We start from the raw sequence: 19,657 nt of genomic DNA on the forward strand, positions 1-19,657 counted from the left end.
GGCAGCCGGACACGTTCAAAATTAAAGTTGCCCGAATACAGTGACAGCTAGTGAGGCGCTCTAATTAGGGTTGTTTGTTTTTCATCAAGCACAACAATTTGCCTGCAAGAAATCTGAAAGCAACTCAGGATAATGTAACTCTTTCGAGGAAGAGGTAGGTTTTTGGGACACTGGGGCCCATCCTGCCATCAGAGCATCTCCCGGTGCTTTCCTAGGGCCCCGGCCCCGCCTCTCATACAGCATCTCCACGCCCTGCACAAGCTGTTCCACCTCCCTGGGAGCAGCTAAGTAACGCTCGCCAAGTCACGCCATCGCTGACCAGTTTCCTCACCTGTCAGGACCTAGAGACAGAATTAGCCTCTCTCTGTGCCTCGCAGTGGGATTCGGAACTATGCTGTGGATCTTTCTACAGTCCCCTCAATTAGAAGGCATTTTCCCCCTCCACCCCGTTTCCATAAGAAAGCACCCTGGAATTTTAAAACTGGAAGAGAGCTAAATGATTGTCTTGGTCTTTCGGGGGGGGGGTCATCCATGAAGTTCCTGGAATTGGACATGGAATTTTGAGAGGTCAGCTAAGCAGGCCCAGCTGACAAGATGATGCAGTGCCTCCCTGGAGGTGACAGGGGGAGGAGCAGAGCATGTTGTAGGGAGTGGGTCCTCGGGAGGGGCCTGAGCCCTGCCCAGGCTGGAAAGCTGAGGCCCACAGGAGGGTCACTGGTGGAGCCAGGCGGGCCTGGGCATCCCACTGCCCTGCATGGGCAGACTGAAAGGGAAAGCAATGGGCCTCTCTGGACCTGCTGGCTGGGGCCCTTACTCCAGGATGTCCCCAGGGCTGGGGACGTCTCAGAGCCAGGGATTACTGTGTCGTGGAAGCATTATCTAGCCGTGCGTCACTATGCAGCGTCATTCCTGGGACCCCTCAGCACGGGTGTGTGCATGCCTACATACATCAACTCACATAATCTGGGTTGACTTCCTCAGCTGACTCAAGGATCCCTGCCTTGTCCATACAAACTGTATGGTGCGTGGCACAGGTACCGGGACTGAAGCAGGTGCACAGCGGAGCTGGAACAGCACAACCTCGCAGCCACCTGATGGGGTAAGGCTGGGCAGGACCACCAATGGCTGCTGACCCTCGTGACAGTGAGTACAGCCAGCTATGGAAGAGCACTGCCCGAACACACCCCCCACATCAAACCTACTTCCCGGCTACAGGAAGTATCAGCAACAGGAAGAGCTCCTGCCATGACCTGCCCAGGGCTGCAGGTGGAATAAATGACCTTGTCTCCTCACCAAGACTCCCAAGGAAGAGGAAAGACAGGTGCAGGGGAAATCCACAACCGTAAGAGATTCACTCAAGGACATATGGGTACCTGTGCAAAGCACGTCACTTACTCGGATGCTGAATCAAACACACGCGGGAAATTTAGGCACTGTCTAAATATTTGACAGTATTTAAAGTGTCACTGCTGATTCTTTTAGGTATGATAATGGTATTGTGGTTGTACATTAAAAAAAAAAAGCGAACTTGGGGACCAGCATTGTGGTAAGTCACCACCCATGACACCAGCATCCCACAGGGGTGCTGGTTTGAGTCCCGGCTGCTCTGCTTTTGATCCAGCTCCCTGCTAATGCACCTGAGATAGCAGTGGAAGACCCGGATGGAATACTAGGCTCCTGGCTTTGGCCTGGCCAAGTCTCAGCCATTGTGGCTATTTGGGAAGTGAATCAGTGGATGGAAGCTCTGCCTCTCTGTAACTCTGCTTTTCAAATATATAACTACATCTTAAAAAAAAAAAAAGTTTGGACATAACATCTGGGATTTGCTTCAGAAGCATCTAGGTGTGCGGGGCGGCGAGGCAGATGGACTGCGAGCAGTGAGGCTGGTGATGGCGACGGGGCTGCTTCACCACTCCAGGACCCACGGTGAGAGGCTAAAGGCACTGCTCTGCTCAGCAGGTATCAGAAGCGGCTGTGAGCGGCTGCCCTCGCAGGGAAATGGGGCGGCAGATGCACCTGCCACTGAGTCCTGTTTGCACTGCCTGGTTTTCACACGGCGCCTCTCTGTTACCTATTCAAGAACAGAAACTCATTTAAGAAAACACCATCCAATTTAAATAAGAAAGTTTAAAGTGAGCTCTTGATCATACTTTTCATCCAAGAAGTGCCCTTACTCCATTTTCTCCCAAAGAACAGGTTAGGTACAACAAACTCGCTCCATCTCATTATTTGAGGAGAGGAGCGGCGCGGACCGAGGGGTTGATCTGTGTGTGTGTGTGTGATGGAGGGCTGTGTTCTCAGGCTTCTTTCACGTCTGACCCACCTCAGGGTCTCGGAGGACAATGCTGGGGCACAGATCAGAACTCTGCCTCCCACGTCCTCCAGCGCTCAGGGGTGTGGCTGTGTGTGTGCGTGGGTGCACGTGTGCGTGGGTGGGCTCAGAGGCAGCGAGGGCCGTGCAGATGGCAGGTGAAGGAGTTAAACCCTTAGAGCCTCCAGACAATGTCACTTGAAAACACTAGGTATGAAATATAAATAACAGTCAGCTACTTTCTTTCAATCCAATTTCTAAGCACTTGTGTGATCGATCAATTTATAACATCGACCGGTTGTCTACTCCACCTTTGCAGCCTTCCCTGCAGCTGCCACTGCCTTCAGCCAGGGCGGGGCCGGCCCAGCCGCAGTAGCAGGGGAGGAGGGGGCCCGGCAGCTCCTGCAGCAGGTGGAGCACATTGGCTGTGTAGGCGTTTGGCTGCCCGGTGGCCCCCCGCAGCTGCACGGGGTGGAGGCTGCAGTGGGGAGGTGTGAGTTGCACGGGGCAGTAGAGCTCATTGAGGAGGAACCAGGTGGAGTCCGGGTCTACCTTCATCAAGTGGAGGAAGACGCTGTGGAGAGAAAGAAAGGAAACAATGAGTGGTGGCGCGGGCGTGCTGCAGGTCCCCATCAGAGCTATTCCGGAAGAACCTGACAGTGAGATCAAGTCCCTTCAAACAGCAGTAGAAACACACTTCAGTCCATAAGACAGGACTGTCAGGATGGTCCCAGTGCCCAACAGGAAGAAGGTAAACAGTTTCATATCCATTGACATGGAGTAAATCAGTAATTAATCTGAGCAGATCAATATTGACATTAAACAAGCTCTTGGCAAAGAAGCGGGTTGAGTTTGGAGTGTAACGTAGGAGTTTTCAAATAGAAGAAAAAGATGTTGCCCACCCACCTTTACGGGCCCAGCTCAGTGGGGGTGGGTGGGGGGTGGCAGAGGGAAGCCCTTGGGACAGGAGCAGCCCAGAGTGGGGCTCCCTGCCCTGCTGACTCCTTAGCTCTCCAGTCTTCAGGCCTGCCAGCAGGCTGCTGAACCGTGCAGTGAGAGCCGAAGGTTTTTGGTGGTCTGGATGCACGCTTGTGGTTCTCCCGGAAGTACTGTCTCCCCACTGGAGTCAGATCCACACAACACACTAGAGGCTGGCAAAGGGCTCCCTTCTTCTAGGCAGGACTAGCTGAGCCCTGCCCTGGACACTTTGGCAAAGACACAGCATTGATGTCCCTATACAACACAGACAGAGCTCGAGGGCCCGGGGCCATTGGACACCACTCCCACCAAAGCTGCGGCTCTTTGTCTTGGCCTGAACTCTGGGGTTACAACCCTTGCCTGTTTGTTTAAGCCCTGCTCCTGAAAAATCAACTTGAAACTGGCCAGTGCAAGTGTGAACATCAGGCCAGGACGGTGGTTCTGGCTGGTCTTTGAATGCCCGGAGGCCGAGGCCTTCCTCTGCTGGCCGGCTCCCTCCCAGCCAGCCTGCCCTCAGCCCAGGCATCATCACCTGCTTGGGCCAGCGGGCCACTTCGCCCTTTATTCTCCTCCAGGACAGCCTCCCCAGCACGCGCCATCTGCCTGTCTGCTGGACCTTCTCGCTCCCTTGAAGTGTAAGCTCCTGGAAGGCACGTCTGTTGTGCTCACTGTGCACTCTGGGCCCCTGGGAAACACTGACCAGGTCTTAATGACTTCTTCAGCGGCACACTAATGGCTTGGGATGACACCCCCCCCCCCCCCCGAATACCTACATCCCAGAAAAGGATCTGAAGGGGCGATCAGCGGCTCACCCTCAAGGAGGGAAGAAAGACCATTACTAATAGGATCCATGTAATCACTGCATCGTTAGCTGTGTGGCTGCAGGAAATTATTCAACTTGTCTGGGTCTCAGTTTTTGCATTTCTTTTTTCTTTCTTTTCTTTTTTTTTTTTTTTTTTACAGGCAGAGTGGACAGTGAGACAGAGAGAGACAGAGAGAAAGGTCTTCCTTTTGCCGTTGGTTCACCCTCCAATGGCTGCCGCAGCTGGCGCGCTGCAGCCAGCGCAATGTGCTGATCCGATGGCAGGAGCCTGGTGCTTCTCCTGGTCTCCCATGGGGTGCAGGGCCCAAGGACCTGGGCCATCCTCCACTGCCTTCCCGGGCCACAGCAGAGAGCTGGCCTGGAAGAGGGGCAACTGGGACAGAATCCGGCGCCCCAACCGGGACTAGAACCTGGTGTGCTGGCGCCGCAGGGGGGGATTAGCCTGTTGAGCCACGGCACCGGCTAGTTTTTGCATTTCTAAAAATGGAGATGGTACCTCACTCAAGGTTTTTTGTTTTTTATTTTTATTTATTTATTTATTTTTAATTTTTGTGACAGGCAGAGTGGACAGTGAGAGAGAGACAGAGAGAAATGTCTTCCTTTGCCATTGGTTCACCCTCCAATGGCCGCGCGGCTGGCGCACCGCGCTGATCCGAAGGCAGGAGCCAGGTGCTTCTCCTGGTCTCCCATGGGGTGCAGGGCCCAAGCACTTGGGCCATCCTCCACTGCACTCCCGGGCCACAGCAGAGAGCTGGCCTGGAAGAGGGGCAACCGGACAGAATCTGGTGCCCCGACCGGGACTAGAACCCGGTGTGCCGGCGCCGCAAGGTGGAGGATTAGCCTAGTGAGCTGCAGTGCCGGCTCTCACTCAAGGTTTTGCTGAGGTTTCAAACCCCAGTGAAACTCCACAGTGCATCCAGCACATGACACCCCTCAAACCCCAGTGAAACCCCACAGTGCATCCAGCACATGACACCCCTCAAACCCCAGTGAAACCCCACAGTGCATCCAGCACATGACACCCCTGTCTACCAACTAACAGGATGCAGGTGGCCCTGTGCCTGCAGGTTCTGCATCAAAGATACTTGGGAATAAAAAACTGTGTCTGTACTGAACGTGTGCAGACACTGCTTTCTTGTCATTGTTCCCTACGCAATAAAGCACGGCAACTATTTACATACTTTATGAGGTGTTCTAAGTCATCCAGAGGAGATGTGAACCATATGGGAGGATGTGTGTCGGTTACACACAAACACTACGCCCTGTAAGAAAAACTTGAGCACTCGCAGCTTTGGGATTCTTGGGGGTTCCCGCATGCCACCCCCAGGGATGCCGGGGGAGGGCTGCATACATTGTCTATTTGAGGGATCACATTTTATTCTTGCTGAGTATTCCTGGGAGCCTCTCCTACACTTCTGAGCATCAAACAGGAATTTAGATGCTTGCTAAATAGACAAAATCTTGGCTTTTAATTTCACTAATCCGAAAGGTCTGCGCCTTCAGGAGATTTGGGTCTGACCTCCACAAAGCTGGCTTTGCTCTCTTCCTTGGGTTTAATAGGCAGAAGCCAAGGAGGTAAGGGAGGCAGGCGGGGGCAAGGAGGGGCACCTTGAAAAATTTCCTGGTCTGTTCTGTGCCTAAACAATTTTAAGTTTCCCTTGTTTTGTATAATCTTGCATTTATAGCCTCCACGGTGGTTGCTGGCGAAGTGATTAGAATATTCTAATTCATCATTTCCACTTCACTGCAGAAAGGAGATGGGGCTGTGTGGGAGACAATTTTTGTTTAAAAACAAAAATATCTTTGATAATTAGAGTGGCAAGGGAGATGATAAAAAACACACCAAAACCAGGAAGCAGATTTCTATTTACACGTGACACAGCTGACAGCTTTCCCTGGTGCCAAAGACTGTTAGAATGCAAATGGTTTCATTTGATTTTTTTCCCCTTAAAGAACTGGAACAATTTCTCAAGCTACAGCACGGTGCTCTCCCTGCATCAAGGAATATTTTTATCTGGGCAACACCCAGCAAAGTGGTGCCACAGCCCAGTTCAGCCACAGCTCTGCTCTGACTTACACGGCATGAAAACGTTGCAGTGTTCATTTTCTGAGCCATTTTAAATGTGCATTCAATGGCAGGAAAAGAAAAGGAAAGCAGCCAGTCTCTGCCCTGAGAGATCTTCAAATAAAAAGCTAACAGGGACGCAAAGGAAAAACGTGGCCAAAGTTCGCTTTCTTTTATTAAGCAAGAGCCGAACTCTTGGAAGAATGATTTGGGGCCTCATGTCTTAGCTCTTACAGGGGCAGGTGTCCCAGAATGGCGGGCAGCAATGCAAGTTTCTTCTCCCACCATCTCCAGGGCTTGAAGCAAACGAGTCCATCTCACGAACCCGTTTCCTTTTCCTGCAGAGGAAGACGATCACAGCCCGGCCCACCCCGCTCTCAGGTTTGTCCCGAGACTCTCAGGAGACGAGGTGCAGGAAAACACTTTGAAGTGTATGATGAAAACACTGCTCCTTCCAGAGAGAGACTGTGTGTGTCTAAGGAGTAATTATCACCGCCAACCCCGGCAGCACTGCCACACCATGGATAATTCCGACACTCTGAAAAGGGCAAAACATTTGTCTTTTGTCTCACTCATAATTTCCTCCATGCAGACTTGGTGGGGGTCCCAATTCTCAGCCAATGGGGTTCTAATTCTGCTCATTATTTTCAGGAAGAAACGAGTGTGGTCTACTTTGCCCTCCACATGCCCGAGATGGAAAGCACAGACCGTGCCATGCAGCCAGATGGCTGGCAGGCGGAGCCATGCTCTGCTCGGTTAGAGGCTCGCGGCCTGCTGAACTCTAAACACTGACAAATTCCAAACCTGGACCCTCGCTGGCTTTCAGGTCCTGGGAGCTGAGCCTCAGGCCCAGGAGGTCTGGGGTGAGCGCCCAGCGGCCCGGCTTTGTTCCAGGCTCTGGGACCGTTCTGTCCTGGGGCCCATTCTTGCCCACCTGAGCTGGGAAGAGGGACCCACAGAGAGTGGGGAGAGCTAAGCTGAAAGCCGAAGCCCTGGCAGACCAGTAGACTAAGGCAGGACCTCTGCTTTGAAGCAGTCCAGGTAGCTGCCTGGAAAATACTCCAGGTGCGCAAGGAGGCATGGCAGAGATGCTGCTGAGCAGGCCAGATGGCCTAAAGAGAAACATTGTTTAAAAAAAATATATGTACACTCTTTAACTCCTGAACAAAAATCTTTCTCCTTCCCCCAGGCACAAATCAGCGGCTCAGGGGAGCATAGTTATCAAGAGATTATCTGGTCCCCAGAGCACGGCTGTGCCTCTGCCGCCCAGTGTCCTGAGGCGAGTGATTATCTCTCAATAACCTGTAGGGCCGTGTAGCTTAAATGATAACTTGACTTTAAAAAATTTAGAACTCGCCGTTAGGCAGTTTCTAAGCAACCTCTGTTTCCATGGCAAAGAAGCCTGGTGTTTATACTGATTTTTCACTTAAAATGCAGTTTTATTGAATTTCACTTCATGCAGGCAGCCATTTCCCTGCACTTCAGCCCTATCTACAATTGACGGGTATCAGTAAATGCGTAATAAACTCCACATGCCAAACCGACAGGAGCAACTCCCTCCTTCATGACCAATGTGGGGTGCTTCCAGGGAGCGAGCTGTGGGGGAGGGAAGAAGTGTGCTACTGGAACCCACTCCAAGGGGCTTGGGTCTTATCAAACACCAAACGCCTGTGTCTTCATCAAACATTTACTAGCACCTGGTCCAGCCCAGGCACTAGCTGAGGTGTCTGGGATGCAGAGAGCGGTGGACAAAGGCGCTGACCTCAGGACTCCCTGTCTGGTGGGGAACACAAGGCCAACCCCAGAAGCCCAGGACGCCGTGTGGCAAGGGCCATCCTGTAAGTCACATGCAGGGTGGGCAGGGGAAAGGATTCCTGAAGAGGAGACACGGCCCCCGGTGCCCCCTAAATACGGCAAAACCAAAGAGAAATCTTTGCTGCAGAAGCCGGGATCACAGAGTTTGTCCTCACCATCTCTGTCTAGACAACATCTACTCAAGGGTGCTCTAGAAAACCACCAGCCAATCAAAGCCCAGTAGAGCTAAAGAGTGTGTGCGAGGCAGGGCTGCAGGCTCCCCTGGGTGACAGGCTACTCCTTCTCTATCAGTCACTGGCTCGAGGGGCCCACTGCTTCCTGTCTCTTTCTGGAGCTGTCAGGGTAGATGCCAGTGGTAAAGGAGTTGTGGCTTTGTGGTGTTTGTTTGTTTGGGCTTCTAAAGAAGTCATCCAGGCTGTATCCTTAGGAACACGCTAAGGGCTATCTCTACGTGGGCGTGCCTGAATGTGATCAGGACATAAGCTCACTTGTTGGAGAGCAGCCATCCCCACAAAGCCACCGTGGACTCGCCGATGTTCCCGCTCTGGCAGAACAGCTCCATGCTCCTCTCCCATTACCCTGTGTATGCCCATCCTGCAAATGAGGCTGTGTGTTGCCTTTGAAACAAATGGATGCGCAGGGTGTCGACGTGTCCTAGGCAGCCAGCAGTGCGGCTATGTTTCTATACTCAGTAATTTACTCTAATGGGTCTCGGTTCATTGGTTAACCAGTATTTCAAGCCTGTCCTTTCTTGCTATTCAATTTAGCTATCTTCTCCTGCACGGAGGTCGTTTTTTTGTTTCTAAATGTTGGAAATGGAGGATTATGACTTGAAGCAACGATTTACTCTCCAAATAAATACTACCAATTACCTTTGCAGCTATACATACTCGTTACTTAACTACGCTTACCTGTTCAAAACCATTCATCTATCGATCTTATTCCGACACCCTTACTCACAGAGGCCCATATTAAAACTACTTAAAGGCAATGAGGACAGGATTTAAAAGCCTAACCACCAGAGAAGCGGCCGATGCTAATCGTGCCCCTAAAGTACCACAAGACAAAGCATCATAAATGCAGTGGAATGACTCCATTGCTTTGCGCATATTTAAAAAGATACGGCACTGAGAGGCCCAATCTGCTACAGACAATTCAAAAATAAGTCAGACTCTAGAAGGGCTTAAATCCCACTGGGTGGGGCTCAAAAGCAGCCACTTCCATCTGGCCAGCTCCCCACTGCTGGCCCCAGGCCTCCATCCTATGACAGTACTGCTGGGCACAGATCCCAAAGTGTCCTTCTGTGGTGGCTGACGTGGGTGTTGGCCCTGGCTGCTGCACTCTCGGGCCACATGCAGTGTCTCCGCCCTTCCACCTTGGCCAGCCTACCTATTTTGCCCCTCCACTCTGGGCCGTGAGTTGTTTTCCTGTAACCTGTGCCTCGGCAGGAAGCCAGCAGCCTCCACTGATGGATGCCCTGAGAGGCAGCTCTAGGAAGCATTCTTTCTCCTGTATCCCTGGCAAGGATGTGGAGGCCAGCAGTCACCACAGCACCCAAGGCTCCAAGATGGCCCTGGAGACACTCTCTTAAGGTTCCGGAACAAGAAGGTGTGTTGCTTTCTGAGAAGCCCTGCCTTTTCTTTTTTGTTTTTCTACACTCTTATTCCACTCTGTGCCGGAAGCTGCAGAGGTCGCGTTACCCTCTTGCCCGGTTAGGAAGGTCACAGCCACTTCTCAAGTTCGTCCTGAGCAAGGGTGCAGAGCTCTAACCCTGCACCTCACAGACCAAACTCAGCTCTGCTTCACCTTGCTTTTTCCTTTTTAAAACAATTTCTCCAATTACTTTTCTTTTTTCCTTGTTGTCTACACTTAATTTACAAGATGTTCCCAGTCATTTCTGGAATAAGGGGGAAGTTTATTTAATGATTAACAACTATGACTGATAGACTTTTTGACTCTCTGGTGGTATTCTGTGCCCACAGTTAATACACATGACTTTATTGAATCCTGGCAATGATTTTATTAAGTGAAAAATAACAGCTCTGCCTATTTCAGTCACAGATGAGGACACTGAGACTCTGAGAAGTCAATCAATTTGCCCAAAGTTACATTGCTATTAAGAGGCCACGAGAGGCCAATTCTGACCTGGGATTCAGCTTTGAAATCTTCAACTCTCAACACAGTATTTGGCTCATAATAAGAGACCCAATAAAAACCTTTTAGAGAAATCCTTATGAGTACAATAAGACACCGAGGTCATTTCCCCTGCTATTTTACTCTCTACTGAGGTCACCACACTCCCTCTGGTCTCGGGTGATCAAGACAGATGACAAACCCTGCAAAGAGACGAAATGACTGCCCTGTGATATGCCAGGATCACTGATCACTGAGACATGCTTTGTGTGGCTCCTGTGGCCACCAGGCTTGGTCTGCCATCAAGAGCATCCTGTGTTCAACCCAGCACAGCAGGCACTTGCACAGATACCCCATGCTCCGCTCTCTCACTGGGTGGTGGAGCGGTGGACTCTGCCAGATTGTCGGTCACATGACCGTGCCAAGGAAGCAGGGAAAGGGCTGGCAGCATTTAATTTAAGTAGCACAGAGGTCCTTGCCTTCCTATCTGAAACCCAGCAACCCACTTTGTTTGTAATCTGCATGACAGATGTCTCTTATCGTCGACACCACGAAATCATGCCTCTGTGCAGCCAGAATGGCCTCAGATCGGAGTGTATTTTTAGAACAATGGGCCCTGAAAAGAAAGGCAGCAATGTCTGTCAAAAGATGGATAATAGGAAAGCTAACTACTTGGGTCTGCATTTGTCATCTATTAATCAAGTGTCAAAAGGAAAAATATTAGTAGTGCCCTCATTTCCATGGCGGGGGCACTCAGGGGAGACAGCTGTGCAGCCCATGCTCAGACACACTGCCCACACCGCTGGAGGGGGCGAACGACTAATTTCAAGCTCAGCTGAACTACCAGATCACCTCTGTGGCTCCTGATCCATTCAAACAGAATAGGCCCACGTGTGGGCAAAGAGAGGCGCTGGGCCCCTGGCGGGGATGAAACGAGCCAGCCTGCGCCAGTCTGTGTTTGTGCAGGGTTTAAAGGCGTGGACGGCTCTGTGACGGCCTGGGACCCTGCTGCTGGGAAGAGAGCAGGGGAGTCAGTCAGTTAATGAACCCTTCCATCCTGGTCTTGACTTCTTACCTCTGCAGAGTCGGGGGAGGTGGACAATTAACATGAAAAGGTTCCTTCTGAGCTGAAAACCCTTGCTCACACATCAATAGAGATGAAGCAGGCTTACAAGCCCAAAAGCAGGACCAGCACTGTGGCGTAGCGGACTAAGCTGCTGCCTGCAGCACTGGCATCCCATACAGCCGCTGGCTCGAGTCCTGGCTGCTCCACTTCTGATCCAGCTCCCTGCTAATGCACCTGGGAAGGCAGCAGAAGATGGCCCAAGTCTTTGGGTCCCAGCATCCACATGGAAGACCCAGATGAAGCTTTTGGCTCTTGGCGCCTGGCTCCTGGCTTTGGCCTGGCGCAGCCCCAGCTGTGCCCACGAGTGGGTTCATGGATGTGTGTAAATCTCTGTATGTCCCTCACAGGTGTGTACGCAAACAGCCCTTTGGAACATAAGCACCAGGAGGGTATAGCCTGCCTCTGTCTTACCGCCTTCATCTTTAATACCTGAACAGTGCCTGCCACACCACAGCCCCTCATGCAGTCTGCAGAAGGAACAAACACTGAGTGGATTTCCTGAACACAGGAGTGCAATTCACCTGCACAAAGACCTGGAAGGGAAGGTGTCATGGCCACCCCCAGCTACGTGGGAGGAAGGAAATGAAACACAAGGAGACTAAGGTTACATCTGGGAGACCTGGACTCAGGTTTGTCCAGCTCCAAGACTGCTACCTTTGACCCAGGTCCACACCCAGTGGCGAGGCAGAGGAAGCTGGAAGGGCAACCCTGCTCCTCCGCTGAGACAAAGGACCATAGCGACTATGGCACGCAGCACTTGCTTGACCAAAAGGCGCGCCAGCCAGTCACACCTGCTGGCACTTGGCATCCCTGTTTGGTCTTCTGGTTGCTGGGAAGGGGTGGGGATGGGAGGGTGGGTTAGAGGTGGAGACCAAGCAGCCCCAAGCTTCTGTCCTCCAGTGTGGAGACTTGGCAGGCACGGCCTTCGTCTTTTTAAAACAGCCATCATTTAGTTTTGTTTCCTATTTTTAGCCCACATGGAAGGCTACTGGAGGACATGAAACCTCACGACAAAGCAGGGAAGAAGTCTCACAGGTGCCCAGGAGACTGGCCCGCAGAGTGTGCTTTCAGCGGAGCTGAGTGGAACCAGGTTAAGTATAACTGGCTTGAAGGGGACACAGGAATGGAGGGGTGTGCTTTCATCACAGGCACCCAGCTGTGGAGGCCCACTGCATGCTGGGAGGTATTTTGGAGGCTTCTGGGGCCACTTTGGAATCTAAATCAGTTAAGTCTGCCAATGCAATGCGGGTCTGGGGGAGGAGTGTGGCTGATGACCTCTGATTGGTAATCCAATGCCTGCCCTCGGGGACAGCTCCTGGTATGACAACCCACTCTCATACCCCTAATACTATGCCTTCATTTGTTATCCACTGAAGTTATTTAATGAGATGGACTTTGGGGGAGCTGTTTTTTTTGCACAGTCAGTTAATAGTGACACCTGGTGGCAACACACAGCAAGGTTACAATCCTGCCCCCAGCCCACCCCTCCCCCAAGTTCTAAGATTTATGCGCCCTCCTTACAAGGCACATTCACTAGATAAAGGCATTAAACCGGAATGGCATCTCTGTTCTGAGCATTTACAGCCTCTGTTACATCAACCACCCCTGATCAATTTCCATTTCCAGAGTTTACAGCCTAGATGTAAAAGCCTGCCACAAAAGCTATATTTAATATAGCAAATTAAAAAAGCAAACACTGGCTTGGCCATTCTTTGGAGCCAGGAAATGCAAACAGGAGGACGGAAAAAACCTAACCGTATACCTGGGAAAGAGAGAGTCTGTGGCACTGCCCAGGGTGCCTCCGCCCAACCATGCTGAAGGTGGGTCCTCTGAGGTTGGAAACCCACCTGCTGGCTGCTCCCAGCACCTCCTTTCAGGATGTGGCGGGGGCAAAGACAGGGGGCTCAGAGCAGCCCCTGCTCAGCCCTCTGGCCCAGAGTTGCAGGGTGGGAGACTCACAACCTCTGAAAGGTGCTAGGCCATCTCTGACTGTCCCTGGTCCTTCCGAATACTAACACTGTCTTGGCTTTCTGAGATCTCTGGCTCTAGGGGCTCCCCTTGGGTGCTTGCAAAGAAGAGGAGGGGCAGGGAGGGGAGGAGAGAGAGAATGTGTGCCACCCTGAGTGCTGTGGGGGACACTTAGGAGGGGGTACTGGACGCAGGTGACCCATGAGGAGGCATCTGTGGTTGTTCAGGTGAGAGGTGATGGAGAGGAGGAGAAGTACATTGTTTTAAGAGATTTTCAAGTTAGGCAGACAGGCCTGATTTTGGTAATGGATGTGGAATATAAAGGAATGAGAATAATTGAGGACCAACAACCAGATGGATGCTGGGGTGGGGACCTGGCTGTCAGCACCAGTAGCTATGACTTTCAATCAACACTCATGCCCCCCTCCCAACCTCCACAGTAATGAGGCTCACAGAGAGACCAGGTTTCCTATTGTCTCAGGCTTCTCCTCCCATTTAAAGAGCTTATTAATTTCTGAATCAAGATGCCAAACCAACTCTTGATCAAGGACAACACTGCTTTTTTTTCCCTGACTTCAAAATAAGTTTGCAGATGATGTATGTGCGAAGCAATCAGCCTTGCACTTCCTCCTCCTCACAGCCGTCAGAGGGAGGTCATCTGACTCAACCCAGAACAGAGTGCGGTGCAGCAAACAAAGCCGGCTGCAGGCGAGTGGTCTGACGGCATTTGCCTCCTCCCTGAATACCAACTCAAGATGCAGCAATGTCCAATTCGGGGTTTAATTGCTTTCAGAGGCAAAAAAGAGAACTGGAAATGAAAAGATAATGAATTGCGAATATTAGCTTGTTTGATGGTTCTAAACTTGAGGGATGGGATGTAGTGGGTATAGGAAAAGCAGAACAGGATAGGCGATGTGAATAGCAGATCTCTGTAATTCTTGGTTGTAACAAGAGTTGTAGATAAATGTGTTACCCTCAGGTGTTCTTTAAGGAATGAGAATGCCTAGGAAACACACTGGATTGCACCTCTGTGCTCGAGAAACCTTGACTGATTCTGGGCCTAGGGGATGTGATGGAAAAGGGACAGAAAGGAAACAGGAACTGGGGAAATCAAGAGCAAAAAATTGCAAAGGACAATAAATCAATTCAAAAAGGTGGTTCCATCACTCCGAGCAGCACAAGCTGCAAGAGCAAGCCGGTGCTCCTCACTTCCCAGGCAGGGCAGCCCGTGAGCCCCCAGGGAATGAGCTGCATCCTAACTCCCACCCCACCGAGGAGGATCAGCCACCAGCCTGTGAAGGAGGAGGGATTCTCTGCTCAGGGACTGGGAACTGGGGGGGCTGGATGAGGGGCCACGGGGCCCAGGGCTGTGCAGTGTCAGGCCACACAGCCTGGCTTTCGCCCCAGCGGCAGATGTCTAGGGGATGGCAGTTCAGGGAGCAGGCTGCTCCCAGCTGGAAGGAGAACTGGGGAGAGGGAGCCAGAGTGCATTCTGGGCCTCTGGTCAGCAGAAGGCTGCAGTGCTCAGGGTTTCCCTTAGTGCTCAGGGAACCAGAAGCAGCTTCTTCTGTTCGAGGTAGGACGGCTATTCTCTAACAAGCATGGTACAAGAGCTCTTAGAAATTAGAATCACACAATTTCAGAATGAGAAGAGGCCCTTTAAGCCATTAGTCCAGTGGTTCTTAATGTTCTTTGGGTCACAGACTCCTATCAGAATTGGATGAATGGCATGGACTCTGTCTAGAAAAAGGCACGTGTGAGCCCACTAGCACGCAAATTCAATTCTGCATACAATTCGTGAGGGCTCCCGGAGTCAAGGTAATCGGCAACCAGTGCTTCTGCTTAGCTGTTGTGGGAGGGGAGGCACGGAGAGATGCCAGGGTCACCCAGTGGCCACGCCCAGTGCTGAGGGTCGCCCTCCAACCAGGAGGGTACTGTGTCCCCTCCAGCATCTTTCTGCTTTTTGTTCCCTTGAAACTACTGCTGACATTGAAGCCGAGGGAAAGGTTACTTGCAGAAGAGAAGTGCATCGAGTAAAAATACCATCTCTAGACTTGGCACAGTTAAAGAAATCATCTTAACCTGGAAAGGAGGGAGCGTGTGCGGGTGGGGATGCCTCCGCTCTGCTCGCCATTAGCAAATCATCTATAATTTAGAACAAACGTAAAGAGACGCGGGTGATCAAGCAGACGTACCTCCTGGCAGCCTCTTGTAATTTCATGGGCTGTTTGGCGCTGAGGTAAATCAAGCAGGCATCAGCCACTTTATTCAGGTCACCCTCACCTGCAGAGAGAAAAACAAAAGAATCATTGGCCCTCAGACTTCATCTGGGACAAGCGGCAAATAACTGCTACCTGGGGAAACTGGAACAGCCACACTAGATGCCCTAGTCTCTTTCTTCCCCAACCCCTAAGTCAAAGAACACATTAAGATAAATGAAAAAAAAAAAAAAAAAAAAAAAGATAAATGGACATGGGGCCAGCGCTGTGGCATAGTGGGTAAAGCCACTGTCATCCCATATAGGTGCCGGTTCAAATTCTGGGTGCTGCACTTCTGATCCAGCTGCTATGGCCTGGGAGGGCAGTGGAAGATGACCCAAATCTTTGGGCCCCTGCACCCACGTGGGAGACCCAGAAGAAGCTCCTGGCATCGGATCTGTCCAGCTCCAGCCATTGTGGCCATTTGGGGATGGAAGACCTCTCTCTCTGTCTCTCTCTCTGTCTGTAACTCTGCCTGTCAAATAAATAAATAAATAAATCTTAAAAAAAAAGATAGATGGACAAATGAGGACAGAACAAGACTGAAGGAGATGTCCACAATGGGGGGGGGGTGTCCCTTCTAAGCAAAGTGTGCAATGACAGCAGTGGGCAGAGTGCAGCATGTGTGTTCAGGTGAGAGTAGCCAGTACCTACCCAGGTCCAGTCTCTCACAGAGGGGGCCCAGGCCCTGCAAGACGGCCAGTTGCAACTTGAAGGCCAGTGTATGTGAGTAAACTGGTCCAGCCCTGGCACTGACGGGAGCCTGGGTGACTAAGGAGCCAGCCAGTTTTGGCAGGACATCTTTGCTGAATCGGCTCCGCAGAAAATCGCCACAGCTGCCTCCCAGGGTACGCAAAACCTGCAGAAAGAGCCCCCAGTCTGGTGACTGAACAATGCCAAGGTAGGAAGAAGGTTAAAGGATGCTTGCTAATTCAATTTCATCTAGGTCTCTGCATGGAAAAAAAAAATAGAATTACTGCTGTTAATTTCTTGCCCATGGTTTGTGATTCTGACAGTTATGAATTTGGAGGTCTCTGCTCCCAAGGCATGGCTGCTTCTACCCATAAATACAGATTACATGGAGAATAATTCAGAGGAATCTTGGGTTGGATGAGTAATATGATTAATACCTTGATTTTCCTCCCATTTTTTTGCTAAAAAAAAAAAAAAGAATCGCTTAAAGCAATTCATATAGCTCATCTCTTGAATCTTTCTGAAATCCCCTGAGAAGAGACTTGTGCTTTTAACTCTAACTACCAAAGCACATACAAGACGAGGGCCTTCACTGCCATGTGCAGGCATCAGGAGGATGGGACCACGGTCCCAGGGCTGAGCCGAGGCTGCGCCCCTGGCTGGGATCGACTCTGTGTTCCTTCTGTTCAAGTGCACAATCTCTTACGTACATCATCCTCGTTCCATCTTTCACAACAGGCAGTTTCTTTGCATGTCTCATTTTAAACTTTCTCTAGCAGAACATATTGAAACGTCTTGCCCCACTGCACAAGACTGAGTATATGGGATAATAGGAATTTCTTTAAAAATCGGAAGGCAACCACAGCCAGCACAGAGTGTCTGCCGACTCTGCAAAGCACAAGGCACTTGGAAGAGGTTCCTCAGCTCACTGCGAAGGCTTCATGAAACCCAGGTGTCACTGAGCCTCAGCGCACTGCACACATCTTTCTATGTTCTGATGCTTGTTGTCATTTCAGATAACTTACTAATTTTCATAAAGGAAAACAGCACATCTCAATAAGCCATCTCTCCCACTCTCTCCACCTCCACCAACCTATTTTTTCCCTCTTTCACACACACACACACACACACATAAACACACATACACTATCACACACTCAGTCATCTCCTGCATCTAGCTTTGGGAAAAAAATATTTACAATTTAAACGTTTCGAGGTAAGCTGGCATTTTGGTCCGGTTTACGCTGAACAATCTTACAGAAAACGAATCTACTTCTGCTGAGCACACTGGCTGTACTCCTGGCCTCATTTTGTCTCGACATAGCTTTTTCCTTTGTCTCCTCTTGCTCACCTGCTTCTAATTTATGTTAGCTTGCCATGGTGAATGTATCTCTGCAGGTAGCTGTAAGTGCTTTTTGGAACAAGAAAGGATATAAATAAGTAAGTTAAAATACGTACGCCACCAAAAGCTTAACCAAGTCGGGGGAATAACCTGCATTTCCGTACAGGGTTTTTAGCTTTCAGAGCATTTCACCCAAGTGTTCCATTTCTTCCTTGACCACACCGAGAAACGTGAGGTAGGTGCTACTAACCCCACTTGAAGATCAGTGGTCACAGGCTTTGCCCAAAATGGCCTGGCTGGGCAGAGGGTGTCCCCTACTAGAACCTACACCCTTCACCTTGCCTCTTGTCAGGAACCTGGGCGTGAACTCACAGGTCTGGGTTCTGTCACCTCCTAGCAGCATGACCCTGAGGAGCCTTTACCTTCCTGGAGGAGGAGTGAGGCTAACAGCCACCTTGCCAGGGGTTGCGAGTGTGACAGATCACGTGCGGGTGAGCGCCACGCTCACTGCCTGGCACACGGAGGTGCTAATCAATACTGGTGGCCCTTTTCATCTATTAGTTTGTCCTACTAAACATTCAGAAGGAAACTGAGTTTTATTTTCTTCTTTGTCCTTTCCTTATTTTTCTGTATTTTCTTCCAGGTGTATGATATTGCAATCAAATGAAGAGAGCTGGTCCAAAAGACCCCAGTGAGCTCTGTGCCAACGAGTGGGGCATCGGAGCAGTACCTTGAAGGCTCTGAGCACTGCCAGCGGGTCATCGTTTGTGAGCCGGTGCACGAGCGAGGGCCACGTTCGATGAGCTAAGGGAAGGAGCTGGTTCTTGTGGGACTGCAGAACGAGCACACACAAATCCAGAACATCCAGGACCTGAGAGCAAAGACAGGATTGCAGCAGAGGGTAAAAGCTTGCAACCAGACACCTGGGATCAAGTCACCATCTTAAAAGAATCAAACCTAGAACAGCATTCATGGACTAGCCGTTTACCGAGTGCTGACTACGTGAAAAGCCCTGGCTAGACACACCTTTCCTCGCCTTCGCAGGCTTTACGGTCCAGCAGAAGACCCTGAGCAGACCACAACCAAATAAAGAGAGGACCACCGGTTGTGACGAGAGGAAAGGCAAGGCTGAAATGCAGACACTACGCTGGGAAGGCTTCTCTGAGCAAGCAGCTCCTACAAGGCGGCGTAAGGAGGATCAGAGTTAGCTCTGCACAGAGGGAAAGTGTCCCCGCAACAGGAGACTGCAGCGAGGAAGGCCCAGGCTGGGACGGAGCTGGAGGGACGGAGGGAACGGAGGCAGGGCAGGGGAGGGGTGGGATGCGGCCCGGACTAGGAAGGGGCCAAGTTGGTAACTTCTCACTCTACACTAAGTGCAGTGGGGAGCCATCTGGGAGTTCATGCCTTGCAAAGGTCATCCTGGCTGCTGAGTAGAGAAAGGATCTGAACAGGGAGGGCTGAGAGAGGAGGTCCTTTGGGAGACCTAGGGCCACGGGAGAGGAACAAAGCCAGGTGGCCATGTGATGGGGCAGGAGGATCTCAGCTCTGTCCTGGAGCGGACATGGCTGGAGCTGCTGAAGAACTGGAGCTGGGGAGGGGAAGGGAAGCACCCTTGGGCTCAGGTGGAACTGCTGAGGAGATGCAGACACCTCTGGACAGACGGGAGCAAGGCAAGGGGCTGGGTGAGATTCCAGTTCTGCTGCTGCCTCCAGAGAGGCCAGGCAGGTGAGGTACAGGCCAATGTCAAAAGGAGGTTTGGGCCGGCGCCGCAGCTCACTAGGCTAATCCTCCGCCTTGCGGCGCCGGCACACCGGGTTCTAGTCCCGGTCAGGGCACCGGATTCTGTCCCAGTTGCTCCTCTTCCAGGCCAGCTCTCTGCTGTGGCCCGGGAGTGCAGTGGAGGATGGCCCAGGTCCTTGGGCCCTGCACCCGCATGGGAGACCAGGAGAAGCACCTGGCTCCTGCCATCGGATCAGCGCAGTGCGCTGGCCGCAGTGCGCCAGCCGCGGCGGCCATTGGAGGGTGAACCAACGGCAAAGGAAGACCTTTCTCTCTGTCTCTCTCTCACTGTCCACTCCTGTCCACTCTGCCTGTCAAAAAAAAAAAAAAAAAAAAAAGGAGGTTTGGGCTGGCATGGACGTAAAC

At 51.3% G+C, this 19,657-nt stretch overlaps 1 protein-coding gene across 2 annotated transcripts in view; it reads right to left on the reverse strand.

The window, feature by feature from the left end:
* Positions 1 to 2,108: 2,108 nt before the first annotated feature.
* Positions 2,109 to 19,657, reverse strand: part of TTI1 (TELO2 interacting protein 1) — a 53,863-nt gene continuing 36,314 nt past the window's right edge. For both annotated transcript variants that reach the window (XM_062204185.1, XM_062204186.1), the window contains exons 5-8: positions 18,243 to 18,383; positions 16,132 to 16,336; positions 15,415 to 15,502; positions 2,109 to 2,885 (exon numbers count right to left, since the gene is read on the reverse strand). In XM_062204185.1, the coding sequence (XP_062060169.1) occupies positions 2,594 to 2,885; positions 15,415 to 15,502; positions 16,132 to 16,336; positions 18,243 to 18,383 (726 nt within the window). In that variant the 3' untranslated portion in view covers positions 2,109 to 2,593. The remainder of the gene's footprint in view (positions 2,886 to 15,414; positions 15,503 to 16,131; positions 16,337 to 18,242; positions 18,384 to 19,657) is intronic.

The sequence above is a fragment of the Lepus europaeus genome, chromosome 10 (genome assembly GCF_033115175.1).
Source record: "Lepus europaeus isolate LE1 chromosome 10, mLepTim1.pri, whole genome shotgun sequence".
NCBI classification, from domain to species: Eukaryota; Metazoa; Chordata; class Mammalia; order Lagomorpha; family Leporidae; genus Lepus; species Lepus europaeus.